The 14,887-nt window shown below is 43.6% G+C and overlaps 1 protein-coding gene across 7 annotated transcripts in view; it reads left to right on the forward strand.

The window, feature by feature from the left end:
• The window catches only part of KLHDC4 (kelch domain containing 4), a 63,273-nt gene that overhangs the window by 23,108 nt on the left and 25,278 nt on the right, over nt 1-14,887 (forward strand). For all 7 annotated transcript variants that reach the window (XM_029242711.1, XM_029242701.1, XM_029242738.1 and 4 more), the window contains one exon: nt 13,899-13,991. In XM_029242711.1, coding sequence (XP_029098544.1) covers nt 13,899-13,991 — 93 coding nt within the window. The remainder of the gene's footprint in view (nt 1-13,898; nt 13,992-14,887) is intronic.

The raw sequence follows: 14,887 nt of genomic DNA on the forward strand, positions 1-14,887 counted from the left end.
TATTTTCATTTTAATTTCCATGTGATCTGTAGTGATGTCCTCTCTTCCATTTCTTTTTTTTTATAAATTTATAAATTAATTAATTTATTTATGGTTGCACTGGGTCTTTTTTTTTTTTTTTTTTTTTTTTTGCGGTACACGGGCCTCTCACTGTTGTGGCCTCTCCCGTTGCGAGGCACAGGCTCTGGACGCACAGGCTCCGCGGCCATGGCTCACGGGCCCAGCCGCTCCGCGACATGTGGGATCTTCCCGGACCAGGGCACGAACCCATGCCCCGTGCATCGGCAGGCAGACTCTCAACCACTGCACCACCAGGGAAGCCATTTTTTAAAATTTATTAAATTTATTTATTTTTTGGCTCTGTTGGGTGTTCATTGTTGTGCGCGGGCTTTCTCTAGTTGCGGCAAGTGGCCGTGCGTGGGCTTCTAATTGTGGTAGCTTCTCTTGTTGTGGAGCACGGGCTCTAGGCACACGGGCTTCAGTAGTTGTGGCATGCAGGCTCAGTAGTTGTGGGTCACGGGCTGTAGAGCACAGGCTCAGTAGTTGTGGTGCACGGGCTTAGTTGCTCCACGGCATGTGGAATCTTCCTGGACCAGGGCTCGAACCCATGTCCCCTGCCTGGGCAGGCGGATTCATAACCACTGCACCACCAGGGAAGCCCTCATTTCTGATATTAGTGCTTTGTATCCTGTCTCTTTTTTTCTTAACTTGGCTAGGGATTTATTGATTTTATCAATCTTTTCAAAGAACCAGCTTTTCGTTTTGTTCATTTTTTCTCTATTCATTTCCTGTTTTCAATTTCATTAATTTCTGCTATAATTCTTTTTTTTTTCTTCTTCTGCTTACTTTGGGTTTAATTTCCTCTTCTTTCTCTAGTTTCCTAAGGTGGAAACTTAGATTATTGATTTTAGATCTTCTTATATGTGCATTCAACCCTATAAGTTTCCCTTTAAGCACTGCTATCACGGCATCCCACAAATTTTGGTAAGTTGTCTTTTCATTTCCATCTGACTTAAAATATTTAATAATTTCCCTTGATAATTATTCTTTGGCCCATGTGTTATTTAGAAGTGTGTTGTTTAATTTCTACCTTTTTTGGGATTTTCCAGTTATTTTTTTTTGTTACGGATTTCTGGTTTAATTCTATCATGGTCTAAGAGTAGACATTATATGATTTCTATACTTTTAATGTTGTTACAATGTGTTTTATGGCCCAGAATGGAGTCTGACTTGGTGAATGTTCTTTGTGAGCTTGAGAAAAATGTGTGTTCTGCTGTTGTTGGACGAAGTAGTCTGTAGATGTCAGTTTTATCCACTTGATTGATGGTTGTTGAGTTCAACCATATCCTTACTGATTTCTGCTTGCTGTATCTATCTGTCCATTTTTGAGAGGGGGGCATTGAATTCTCTAGCAATGATAATGGATTCATCTGTTTTTCCTTGCACTTTGGTTAGTTTTTGCCTCATGTAGTTTGACACTCTGTTCTTAGGTGCATACCTGTTAAAAATTGTTATGTATTCTTAGAGAATTGACTCCTTTATCGTTATGTAATGCCCCTTTTATCCCTGACAACTTTCCTTGCTTTGAAGTCGGCCCCATCTGAAATTAATATAGCTACTGTTACTTTCCTTTGATCATTGTTAGCATGGTATATCTTTCTTCATCCATTTCCTTTTTTAAAAAAATTATTTATTTTAATTTATTTATTTTTGGCTGCATTGGGTCTTTGTTGCTGTGTGCAGGCTTCCTCTAGTTGTGGCAAGTGGGGGTTGCTCAGTAGCTGTGGCTCACGGGCTCTAGAGCGCAGGCTCAGTAGTTGTGGCCCACGGGCTTAGCTGCTCTGCAGCATGTGGGATCTTCCCAGACCAGGGCTTGAACCCGTGTCCCCTGCATTGGCAGATGGACTCTTTACCACTGCGCCACCAGGGAAGTCCCCATTCCGTTTACTTTTAATCCATATATGTCTTTATAGTTAAAGTGGGTTTCTTGTAGATAACATGTAATTGGGTCTTGTGTTTTGATCCTCTCCGATAGTGTCTGTGTTTTAATTGGTGCATTTAAACCATTGACATTCAAAGTGATTACTGATATAGTATCTACCATGTTTGTTATAGTTTTCCATTTGTTGCCCTTGTTATTTGTTCCTGTTTTTATCCTCCACTCTTTTTTTTTTTGCCTTTTATGGTTTTAATAGAGCATTTTATAATTCCATTTTTTCTCCTTTCTTAGCATATCAGTTATACTTTCTTTTTTACTTTTTTAAGTGGTTGCCCTATAGTTTGCAGTATACATTTATAACTAATCCAAGTCCACTTTCAAATAACACTATACCACTTCACAGGTGGTGTGAGTACCTTGTAAGAACAAGATAATCCTAATTTCTTTTTCCAATCCCTTGTATCATTGTGTCATTCATTTCACTTATATGTACACATATGTGAGTATACACACACAAATATATATTCCTTAGAGGCATATACATGTATACACACACTCACGCACACAGGCACAAAAGCAAACATAACTGAATACATTGTTGCCATTATTATTTTAAACAAACTGTTACCTGTATGATCAGTTAAGTTTCTGACCTATATTGTTTTCCTTTTCTCTGAAGAACTTCCTTAAACATTTCTTGTAAGGCAGGTCTACTGGCAACAAATTCTCTCAATTTTTATTTGTCTCATAAAGGCTTTATTTCTCCTTCACTTTTGACGGATTCTAGGTGATGGGGTTTTTTCTCTCAGCACTTTAGATATTTCCAGTCTCTTCCTGCTTGCATGGATTCTGGGGAGTAGTTGGATGTAATTGTTATCTGTGTTCCTCTATAGGTGAGGTGTTTTTTCCCTTGGTTTCTTTCAGGATACTTTCTTTATCTTTGATTTTCTATCATTTAAAAATGATATATACCAAGGTGTAGTTTTTGGCATTTATCCTGCTTGGCATCCTCTGAGCTTCCTGGGTCTGTAGTTTGGTGTCTGAATTTAACTTGGGGAAATTCTCAATAAGTGTTATTTCAAATATTTCTTCTGTTCCTTGCTCTCTTCTCCTTTTAATAGTCCCATTACATGTACATTACACCTTGTGTGGTTGTCCCACAGTCCTTGGATATTCTGTTCTTTTTTTCCCTCCAGTCTTTTTCTCCTTGCTTTTTGGTTTTCAGGAATTCTATTGAGATATCCTCTAGCTGGGTGATTCTTTCCTCAGCTGTGTCCAGTCTAACTACAAGCCCATCAAAGGCATTCTTCATTTCTGTCACTGTGGTTTTCACGGCTAGGCTTTCTTTTTGGTTCTTCCTTAGGACTTCCATCTCCGCTTACATTGCCCATCTGCCCCCGCATCCTGTCTACTTTGTCCATTTGAACCCTTAGCATATTAAACATAGTTTCAAATTTCTGGTCTGAGAATTCCAGCATTCCTGCCATGTCTGGTTGTGACACTTGTCTCTTCAAATTGTGTTTTTTGCTTTTAGTATGCCTTGTAATTTTTTCTCGATTGCAGGACATGATGTATCTGTTAAAGGAACTGCTGTAAATAGGTCGCTGGTGATGAGGGGGGACGGGAAGCGTTCGCTAGTCCTTTGATTGGGTTTAGGTCTTCTAGTGAAGCCTGTGCCTCTGGACCATGAACTTCTCCAGTGTTTCTCAGTTTTTTCCATCCCCTTAGGTGGGACAGGGTGCCTGGAGTGGGCTGGAGTTGGGTATATCTCTTCCTCCAGGTCATTTTGGCTCTGTTAATACGTAGCAGCTTAGGCTGTGGTTAACTAGTTTCCCTCGAGGGCCGGCCTTGTTAAGAACAGGGCTCTGATGTCTCTCCAAGTGGTTCCTTTTCCTCTACCCCTGCCAGAGGCACGAGGGGTTTTTCTCTGATATTTACTGTGGGACTTTGGTCGAGCCCCTGGCGGTAAATCTTACAATATTGTGGGTACCCTGGTGATGAGGTCCACCTGGGGCTTCCCACTCTCAGAGTTGTCTGCACTGGGCCTCCAGCTGAGCTAGGGTTTCTACCCTGGTTTCTACCCCAGCACTGGTTCCTTCCGGGGTTTCTGCTTGTGTGTGTCCCCCCTGCCCCGAGCACAACGCTGTGCCACTGCCCGTCTCTCCAGTCTGTGGGCAGCAGTGTTCCCTGTGTCCTCACCTCTCTTACAGATCAAGAACTGTGGATTTTTCAGTCTGTTTAGCTTTTTATAGGACAGAGTAGCAACTTCCAGGCTCCTTATATGCTGAACCAGAAGCTGGGACGTCCCTTTTCCTGTTTTTTTATTGCTGTGTATTTTTATATCCGTTTTATTGAGATACAGTTACATTCTATAAAATGTATACCTTTTATGTGTACAGTTAGATGAATTTCAGCAACTATATGTACCTGTGTAGCCACCCCCATACCCGAAACAGAACGTTCCATCACCCTGCAAAGTTCCTTTCTGCCCCTTTGCAGTCAGTTCCCTCCTAAGCTTGGGCCCCAGGCAGCTGCTCTCTTACAAGTGGAGTCACCCAGTCCGCGCTCCTCCGTCTCCCTGCTTCCCTCGTCCGTGGTGTATTTGAGACCGCCCATGTCGTGGTGTGTGTCAGTAGATGGCGCCTTTCCATGGCAGACGCGTGTTCTGACGAACACACCACACCTTGTGTATCTGTGTACTCGGAGCACTTTCCACCGCTTCCAGCTTTGGACAGCCGTTAGTAAAACTTCTCTGAACACGTGGAGGTGTCTGTGTGAACCTGTGTTCTCATTTCTCTTGAATAGATGTCTGGTGTCACATTGCTAGGTTGTGTGCTGAGTCTGTGTGTGGCAGTTGTGAGAAGCTGTTGTCCCGTTTTCACCCTCCCCACAGCAGAGAGGGGGAGGGGGAGCGAACTCCAGCGCTTCCTGGCCTCATAGCTCTGGGTGCCATCTTTTGTCTCAGGCCCCCCCCCCCGGGGGGGGGGTGCAGGGAGGAGCTCACTTCTGGTATTAAACAGCTGACATCTAATGACCTTGACCACATTTCATATTTATGTTAGTCGTCTGTATGTCTATACGTAATTTTTCTATCTTTTGTGAATTTTGTTTTCATATCTTTTGTGAACTTTTTGTTCAGATCTTTTGTCTGTGGTTTTTTTTTTTTTTTTTTTTTGCGGTACGCAGGCCTCTCACCGCCGCAGCCTCTCCCGCCGCAGCCTCTCCCGCCGCAGAGCACAGGCTCCGGACGCACAGGCCCAGCGGCCATGGCCCACGGGCCCGGCCGCTCTGCGGCATGCGGGATTCCCCCGGACCGGGGCACGAACTCGCGTCCCCTGCATCGGCAGGCGGACCCCCAACCACTGCGCCACCAGGGAAGCCCTTGCCTGTGTTTTTATTGGGTTGTTTATCTTACTGATAAGGTAGTAAGGGTTCTTTATATATTCTGGATACAGGTCACTTGCAGATGTATATTTGCAAATACTTCTCCCAGTCCGTCACTTGCCTTTTTATTTTTTAATGGTTTATTTTGAAGAGCTGAAGATTTTTATTTGGATGGAGTCCAGTTTGTTAGCTTCTATCTATATCTGTGCCAAGGTCATAGAGATTTTCTTCTGTTTTATTCTAGAGTTTATAATAGTTAGTTATACTCAGGATGGTTTTGGTAGCTTGTGGTCAAATTTGATGGTACCCAGTAAGTGCTTACAGAATAAATTGGTGTAAAAAGTGGTTCTTTTTTATTTTTAATTTAATTTTTCTTTTATAGTGGAGTATAGTTGATTTACAGTGCTGCGTTAGTTTCAGGTGTCCAGCTAAGTGATTCAGTTATGCATATACATATATCCATTCTTTTTCAGATTCTTTTCCTGTATAGGTTATTACAGAATATTGAGTAGCGTTTCCTGTGCTATACAGTAGGTCCTTGTTGATTATCTATTTTACATATAGTAGTGTGTATATGTTAATTGCAAACTCCTAATTTATCCCTCCCCCCTCCACGTTTCCCCTTTGTAACCATCACTTTTTTTTGAAGTCTGTGAGTCTGTTTCTGCTTTGTAGATAAGTTCATTTGTATTATTATTATATTTTTAGATTCCACATATAAGTGGTACCATATGATATTTGTCCCTGTCTGACTTACTTCACTTAGTATGATAATTTCTAGGTCCATCCATGTTGCTGCAACTGACATTATGTTATTCTTTTTTATGGCTGAGTAATATTCCATTGTATATACATACCACATCTTCTTTATCTATTTCTCTGTCAGTGGATTTTTAGGTTGCTTCCATGTCCTGGCTATTGTAAATAGAGCTGCAGTGAACGCTGGGGTGCATGTATCTTTTTGAATTATTGTTTTCTCTGGATATATGCCCAGGAGTGGGATTGCTGGGTCATATGGTAGCTCTATTTTTAGTTTTTTGAGGAACTTCCATACTGTTCTCCATAGTGGCTGCACCAGTTTACGTTCCCACCAACAGTGTAGTAGGGTTCCCTTTTCCCCACACCCTCTCCAGCATTCATTCTTTGTAGATATTTTGATGATGGCTATCTGGCAGGTGTGAGGTGTACCTCATTGTAGTTTTGATTTTCATTTCTCTAGTAATTAATGATGTTGAGCATCTTTTCATGTGCTTTTTGGCCATCTGTTTGTCTTCTTTGGAGAAATGTCTGTTTAGGTCTTCTGCCTTTTTTTTTTTTTTTTTTTTGCGGTACGTGGGCCTCTCCCGTTGCGGAGCACAGGCTCTGGACGTGCAGGCTTAGCAGCCATGGCTCACGGGCCCAGCCGCTCCGTGGCATGTGGGATCTTCCGGACCGGGGCAAACCCATGTCCCCTGCATTGGCAGGTGGACTCTCAACCACTGCGCCACCAGGGATGCCCCTTCTGCCCATTTTTTGATTGTGTTCTTTGTTTTTTTTTGATATTGAGCTGCATGAGCTGTGTATATATTTTGGAGATTAATCCCTTGTCAGTCACTTGATTTGCAAATATTTTCTCCCATTCTGTGGGTTGTCTTTTTGTTTTTAATGGTTTCCTTTGCTATGCAAAAGCTTTTAAGTTTTATTAGGTCCCATTTGTTTATTTGTTTATTTTTGTTTTTATTTTCATTCCTCTTTAGGAGGTGGATCCAAAACAAATATTGCTGTGATTTATGTCAGAGTGTTCTGCCTATGTTTTCCTCTAAGAGTTTTATCATATCCAGCCTTACAGTAGATCTTTAATCCATTTTGAGTTTATTTTTGTGTATGGTGTTAGAGAATGTTCTCATTTCATTCTTTTACATGTAGTTGCCTAGTTTTCCTAGCACCACTTATTGAAGAGAATGTCTTTTCTCCATTGTATATTCTTGCCTCCTTTGTCATAGATTAATTGATCGTAGGTGTATGGGTTTATTTTGGGGCTTTCTATCCTGTCCCATTGATCTATATTTCTGTTTTTGTGCCAGTACCATACTGTTTTGATTACTATAGCTTTGTAGCATAGTGGGAAGTCAGGGAGTCTGATTCCTCCAGCTCCATTTTTCTTTCGCAGGATTGCTTTGGCTATTTGGGGTCTTTTGTGTTTCCATAGAAATTAAAAAAAATTTTTTTCTAGTTCTGTGAAAAATACCATTGGTAATTTGATAGGGATTACCCTGAATCTGTAGATTGCTTTGGGTAGTATAGTCATTTTGACAGTGTTGATTCTTCCAGTCCAAGAACATGGTATATCTTTACATCTGTTTGTGTCATCTTTGATTTCTTTCATCAGTGTCTTATAGTTTTCAGGGTATGGGTCTTTTTTCCTCCTTAGGTAGGTTTATTCCTAGGTATTTTGTTCTTTTTCATGCGGTGGTAAATGGGATTGTTTTCTTAATTTCTCTTTCTGATCTTTCATTGTTAGTGTATAGGAATGCAAGAGATTTCTGTGCATTAATTTTGTGTCCTGGAACTTTTCCAAATTCATTGATGAGCTCTAGTAGTTTTCTGGTAGCATCTTTAGGATTCTCTATGTATAGTATCACGTCATCTGCAAACAGTGACAGTTTTACTTCTTCTTTTCCAATTTGAATTCCTTTTATTTCTTTTTCTTCTCTGATTGCCATGGCTAGGACTTCCAAAACTATGTTGAATAAAAGTGGTGAGAGTGGACATCTTTGTCTTGTTCCTGATCTTAGAGGAAACACTTTCAGCTTTTCACCATTGAGAATGATGTTAGCTGTGGGTGGGTCATCTATGGCCTATGGCCTTTATTATGTTGAGGTACGTTCCCTCCCTCAAAAACTTGAGGAGAGTTTTTATCATTACTGTGTGTTGAACTTTGTCAAAAGCTTTTTCTGCATCTATTGAGATGATCGTACGGTTTTTATTTTTCACTTTGTTAATGTGTATCATACTGGTTGATTTGCGTATATTGAAGAATTTTTGCACCCCTGGGATAAATGCCACTGGATCGCGGTGTATGATCCTTTTGATGTATTGTTGTATTTGGTTTGCTAGTATTCTGTTGAGAATTTTTGTGTCTGTGTTCATCAGTGATACTGGCCTGTAATTTTCTTTTTTTGTGGTATTTTTGTCTGGTTTTGGTGTCAGGGTGATGGTGGACTCATAGAATGAGTTTGGGAATGTTTATTCCTGTGCAGTTTTGGGGAAGAGTTTCAGAAGGATAGGTGTTAACTCTTCTTTAAATGTTTGATAGAATTCCTCTGTGAAGCCATCTGGTCTTGGACTTTGGTTTGTCAGAAGTTTTTTAGTCACAGTTTCAATTTCAGTACTTGTGATTGGTCTGTTCATATTTTGTATTTCTTCCTGATTCCATCTTGGAAGGTTGTACCTTTCTCAGAATTTGTCCATTTCTTCTAGGTTGTCTATTTCATTGGCATATAGTTGCTTGTAGTAGTCTCTTATGATCCTTTGTATTTTTTGTGGTGTCAGTAGTAACTTCTCCTTTTTCATTTCTAATTTTATTGATTTGACCCCTCTCCCTTTTTTTCTTGATGAGTCTGGCTAAAGGTTTATCAATTTTATCTTTTCAAAGAACCAGCTTTTAGTTTCATTGATCTTTGCTATTGTTTTCTGTCTCTGTTTTATTTATTTCTGCTCAGACCTTTATGATTTTTTTTTTCTACTAACTTTGTGTTTCCTTCTTCTTTCTCTAGTTGTTTTAGGTGTAAGTTAGGTTGTTTGAGATTTTTCTTGTTTCCTGAGGTAAGATTGTATTGCTGTAAATTTCCTTCTTAGAGCTGCTTTTGCCACATCCTATAGGTTTCGGATTCCCGTGTTTTCATTGTCTTTTATCTCTAGTTATTTATTTATTCACTCTTTGATTTATTCAGTGATCCATTGGTTGTTTAATAACATGTTGTTTAGCCTCCACATGTTTGTATTGTTATTTTTTTAAGTTATTTCTGTTACTGATTTCTAATCTCATAGTGTTGTGGTCGGAAAAGATGCTTGATATGATTGCAGTTTTCTTAAATCCACCAAGGCTTGCTTTGTGGCCCAGCATGTGACCTATCCTGGAGAATGTTCCATGTGCACTTGAGAAGAATGTGTATTCTGCTGCTTTTGGATGCTCTGACGTGTTACTTATGGCCTGGGTTTTCTCATTGATGTTCTGTCTGGATGATCTGTCCATTGATGTAGGTGGGATGTTAAAGCCCCCCACTATTACAGTGTTACTGTCAATTTCTCCTTTTATGGCTGTTTGCATTTGCCTTACATGTTGAGGTGCTCCTATGTTGGGTGTATATATATATTTACAGTTGTTATATTTTCCTCTTGGATTTACCCCTTGATCATTAGGTAGTGTCCTTCTTTGTTTTTTGTAACAGTCTTTATTTTAAAGTCTATTTTGTCTGATATGAGTATTGCTACTCCAGCTTTCTTTTGATTTCTATTTGCATGGGATACCTTTTTCCATCCCCTCACTTTCAAACTGTATGTGTCCCTAGATCTGAAGTGGGTCTCTTGTAGACAGCGTATATATGGGTCTTGTTTTTGTATCCATTCAGGCAGTCTTTGTCTTTCGTTTGGAGCCTTTAAACCATTTCCATATAAGGTAATTCTCGATATGTATGTTCTTATTGCCATTTTGTTAATTGTTTTGGATTTGTTTTTGCAGGTCTTTTTTCTTCCCTTCGTCTTTTGTTCTCTTGTGATTTGATGACTATCTTAGTCTTGTGTTTGGATTGCTTTTTTTGTGTGTGTGTCTGTTGTACCTATTGTAGATTTTTGGTTTGCGGTTCCCATGAGGTTTTGGTAAAGCAGTCTATATATTGAATATATACAAGATTGTTTTAAGTTGCTGGTCTCTTAATTTCAAACACGCTTCCTATATCCTGCATCTGTACTTTCCTCTTCTCACGATGGCTGGTTTTGATATCATATTTGTGTGTGGGTGATTTCCTACCTTTACTGTGTGTTTGCCTTTACTGGTGAGCTTTCCCATTCATAATTTTCTTGTTTCTAGTTGTGGCCTTTTCTTTTCCACCTAGAGAAGTTCCTTTAGCATTTGTTGTAAAGCTGGCTTGGTGGTGCTGAATTATCTTAGCTTTTGCTTGTCTGTAAAACTTCCGATTTCTCTTTCGAATCTGAACGAGAGCCTTGCTGGGTAGAGTATTCTTGGTTGTAGCTTTTTCCCTTTCATTACTAAGTGTATCATGCCACTCACTTCTGGCCTGCAGAGTTTCTGCTGAAAAAACCTTATGGGGATTCCCTTGTATGATACTTGTTGCTTTTCCCTTGTTGCTTTTAATATTTTCTCTTTGTCTTTAATTTTTGTCAGTTTCGTTAATATGTGTCTTGGCGTCTTCCTCCTTGGGTTTATCCTGCATGGGACTCTCTGCACTTACTGGACTTGAGTGAGTGTTTCCTTTCCCATGTTAGGGAAGTGTTCAGCTATAATATCTTCAACTATTTTCTTGGACCCTTTCTCTCTCTTCTTCTAGGAGTTCTATATTGTGAATGTTGATGTGTTTCATGTTGCCTCAAAGGTCTCTGAGGCTGTCCTTATTTCTTTTCATTCTTTTTTCTTTATTCTGGTCTGTGGCAATAATTTCCACCACTCTGTTGTCCAGCTCATTTATTCATTCTTCTGCCTCATTTATTCTGCTGTCGATTCTTTTCAGTGTAGTTTTCATTTCAGTTATTGTGTTGTTCGTCTGTTTGTTCTTTAAATCTTCTAGCTCTTTATTAAACATTTCTTGTATCTTCTCGGTCTGTGCCTCCATTCTTTTTCTGAGATCTTGGGTCATCTTTACTATAATTACTTTGAATTCTTTTTCAGGTAGCTTGCCTATCTCCACTTCACTTAGTTGTTCTTCTGGGTTTTTATCTTGTTCCTTCATATTTCTTTGTCATCTCTTTTTGTCTAACTTTCTGTGTTTGTGGTCTCCTTTCTGCAGGCTGCAGGATTGCAGTTCCTCTTGTTTTTGGTGTCTGCCCTTGGTAGGTGAGGTTGGTGCTGGGCTTGTGCTGGCTTCCTGGTGGGAGGGACTGGAGCCAGCCCACTGGTGGGTGGAGCTGGGTCTTGTCCCTCTGGTGGACAGGCCCATGTCAGGGGGTGTGCTTAGAGGTAACTGTGAGCTCATTACAACTTTAGGCAGGCTGTCTGCCGATGGGTGGGGCTGTGTTTCCCCTGCTGGTTGTTTGGCCTGAGGCATCCCAGCACTAGAGCCTGCTGGCTGTTGGGTGGGGCCAGGTCTTGGTGCCAAGATGGTGACCTGCAGGAGAGCTCACGTTGATCATATTCCCTGGGGCCTCTGTCGCTGTCGCTAGTGTCCTTGCCCCCACAGTGAGCCACAGCTGATCCCTGCCTCCCCAGGAGACCGTCCAAGACCTGCAGGTATGTCTGTCCCAGGCTCCTGTGGAGTCACTGCTTTGTGCTGGGTCCCATAGCCCACGAAATCTTGTGTGTGCCCTCCAGGAGTGGAGTCTCTTGTTTCCCCCAGTCCTGTGGAGCTCCTGCACTCAAGCCCTGCTGGCCTGGAAAGCCAAGAGCTCTGGGGGCTCTTCCTCCTGAGACCAGACCCTCAGGCTGGGGACCCTGACGTGGGGCTCAGAGTTCTCACTCCTGTGGGAGGGCCTCTGCCGTATAATTATTTTCCAGTTTGTTGGTCACCCACCTGGCGGGTATGGAATTTGATTATATTGTGAAAGTGCCCCTCCTACCATCTCGTTGTGGCTTCTTCTTTGTCTTTGGGTGTAAAATATCTTTTTTCGTAGGTTCCCGTCTTTTAAAAAAAAATTTGCTTGTTTGTTTGTTTACTTATGGCTGAGTTGGGTCTTTGTTGCTGCGCGCAGGCTTTCTCCAGTTGTGGTGAGTGGGGGCTACTCTTCATTGCAGTGTGCGGGCTTGTCATTGTGGTGGCTTCTCTTGTAGCGGAGCATGGGCTCTAGGTGTGCGGGCTTCAGTAGTTGTGGTTCACGGGCTTTAGTAGTCGTGGCTCGTGGGCTTCAGTAGTTGTGGCACGAGGGCTCAGTAGTTGTGGCGCGCAGGCTCAGTAGTTGTGGTGCACGGGCTTAGTTGCTCCGCCGCATGTGGGATCTTGCCAGACCCGGGCCCGAACCCATGTCCCCTGCATTGGCAGGTGGATTCTTAACCACTGCACTACCAGGGAAGCCCTCCAATCTTTTTTGTTGATAGTTGTTTAGCAGTTAGCTGTGATTTTGGAGTTTTCTTGAGAGGAGGTGAGCGCGATCCTCTACTCCGCCATCTTGTCTGGCTTTGAGGGGTTGCTTTCAGTCTGGATGCTTGCTGCCTCTTTCCTCAGTGTATGCTGGACGTTATCCCCTTGATACGGGGCGTGCAGGTGCGGTGGCCCGTGCGCTCCTGGTGTGGCGGGGGCGGCGATCAGCGCCTCTTGTTGGTCTCCCTGCAGTGGCCGCGGCCCCTGAGCCTTTTGGGCAGCGGGGGCAGCGATTGGCCCCTGCTCCCAGTTCTCGTAGTGGCGGTGGCAGCCCGCATGCTCCCGCAAGGGCACAATGACTGGCGCCTGCTGGCGGGTCTCTTGGTGGTGGTGGCCCATGCCCTCCGGAGACAGTGCAGGCAGCACTTGCACCTCTTCATGGGTCTTGTGGTGGCAGCAGCCCGTGCACTCCCGGGACAGCAGGGGCAGCGCTTGGGGCCTGCTCGCGGGCTTCGTGGTCGTGGCTTGTGCACTCCCGGGACAGCGGGGGGCAGCGCTTCGGGTCTGCTTGTGTGTGTCTTACAGTGGCGATGGCCCATGCCCGCCTCTAGAGCCCATGATGGCGGTGGCGGCTCACACCCAGCTCAGAGCTTGTGTAGGTGGTGTCCTGTTGACTGAGAGCACGTGCACAAGGAAGGAAGCTTTTATGGTGGTCCGCCTTCTCTCCTTACATGCCCCCCAACAATGGCGCCTTGCCTCTCTGACAGGCCCAGGCTTCTTCTGAGCACACCCCCAGTTGCCACAGTCCAGCCTCTTCAGGCTGTCTCCGTGTGCCAGCTCTGGTCCTCTCCCTGGGTCTGACCTCCGAAGCCCAAGCTTCAGCACCCAGCCGCCCCCCGTGCCTGTGGATGAGCGTCTCAGGCTGGGGAGTGCAGGGCAGCTGTACCGACTGTCTGTGCAGGGCGCTCTCCGTGTTGCCTTCCGCAAACTGGCTGTTGCGCTCCCCTCAGAGGCTTCAGAGCTCCCCGTCTGTCCAGGCTGATCTCCCTGATGATGAGTGGACTTTCTACGGTGCAGCAACCTTTCCTCCTTCACAGCTCCCTCTCTGGGGTGTAGGTCCCGTCACAACCCCTTTCACTTTTTTTTTCTTTTTCCTTTTGTTCTACCCAGTTATGTGGAGGCTTTCTTGTGCTTTCGGAAGTCTGAGGTCTTGTGCCAGCGTTCCGTAGATGTTCTGTGCGAGTCGTTCCACTTGTACATGTATTTTGGTATTTGTGGGAGGAGGTGAGCTCCACGTCCTACTCTTCCGCCATCTGCCAAGCTCCTCTTTTTTTTTTGTTCAATTTTAGATCACCAGGCGGTCCTTCAGGACGGAGTGGACATCGGATGGTGGCCTGGAAGAGACAGTTAATCCTTTTTGGTGGCTTCCATGAGAGTACAAGGTCAGTACAAACAGGAGGACAATGTCTCCTGGAGCTGTAAGGAGTGGGCTCCTTATGTGAAGAACCATTCTGAATACACGTGGAAAATGCTGCCCATCCCTTAAACCAGGGCCAACGGCCTGGGCAGCTGCAGAGGAGGGCCCTGAGCTTGGTTTAATGCTCTGTTGTCAGTGTCGTGGGATTCTTCATAATTACTGAACAGAGGTTCCCACAGTTTTATTTTGCACCAAGGCCTGCAAGTAATGTGGCCAATCCTATCTAAGATTGGCTCCCAAACTTCAGCCTATTGAGAATCCTCTGAAAGGCTTGTTCAGACTCTGATTTGTGACTCCATTGGCCTGGGATTGGGCTGAGAATCTGCATTTCTTCAGCCTCCAGGTGATGCTGCTGGCCAGGGAACCCCACTTTGAGAAGCACGAGGCTAAAATAACTTTAAAATCTGCCCGATGGGGAACATGTGGCAGCTTGCATCCTGCAGAGGGACCTGAGGGGACATCCAGGTCTGCTGTGCCTGGTTGTGTCGCCACAGTGCTTATGTGCCCAGCCTGGCGGCATGTTCTCCGGGGGTTTTAAGCCCATCATCTATACTGATACTTTCTTGAATATCCTTATTAGTTCAGTCCAGAAAAAGAAGACCCTTGGTGAACAGGTTAGTTCCTGCCACTGTTGTAAAACGCTAAGGCTCTGGGTAAGACGTCCAGACTGCTCTGATGCCTGGTGCAGGCCCCGCAGGTGGTGCGTTTCCTCTGACCTCGGGCCGTGTCAGACAAGGTGGGTGGATGGCTTTCTCGCTGGTGCCTCGTTTCACATGCTCCTCTGTTCCCTACTCCTTTAAAAAATAACATACTCATCAACTCGTGGTGGTGGCAGCACACACACTTTTTTCAGTGTGACTC

The sequence above is a fragment of the Monodon monoceros genome, unplaced genomic scaffold (genome assembly GCF_005190385.1).
Source record: "Monodon monoceros isolate NGI ecotype Baffin Bay Population unplaced genomic scaffold, NGI_Narwhal_1 Super_Scaffold_10, whole genome shotgun sequence".
Taxonomy (NCBI): Eukaryota; Metazoa; Chordata; class Mammalia; order Artiodactyla; family Monodontidae; genus Monodon; species Monodon monoceros.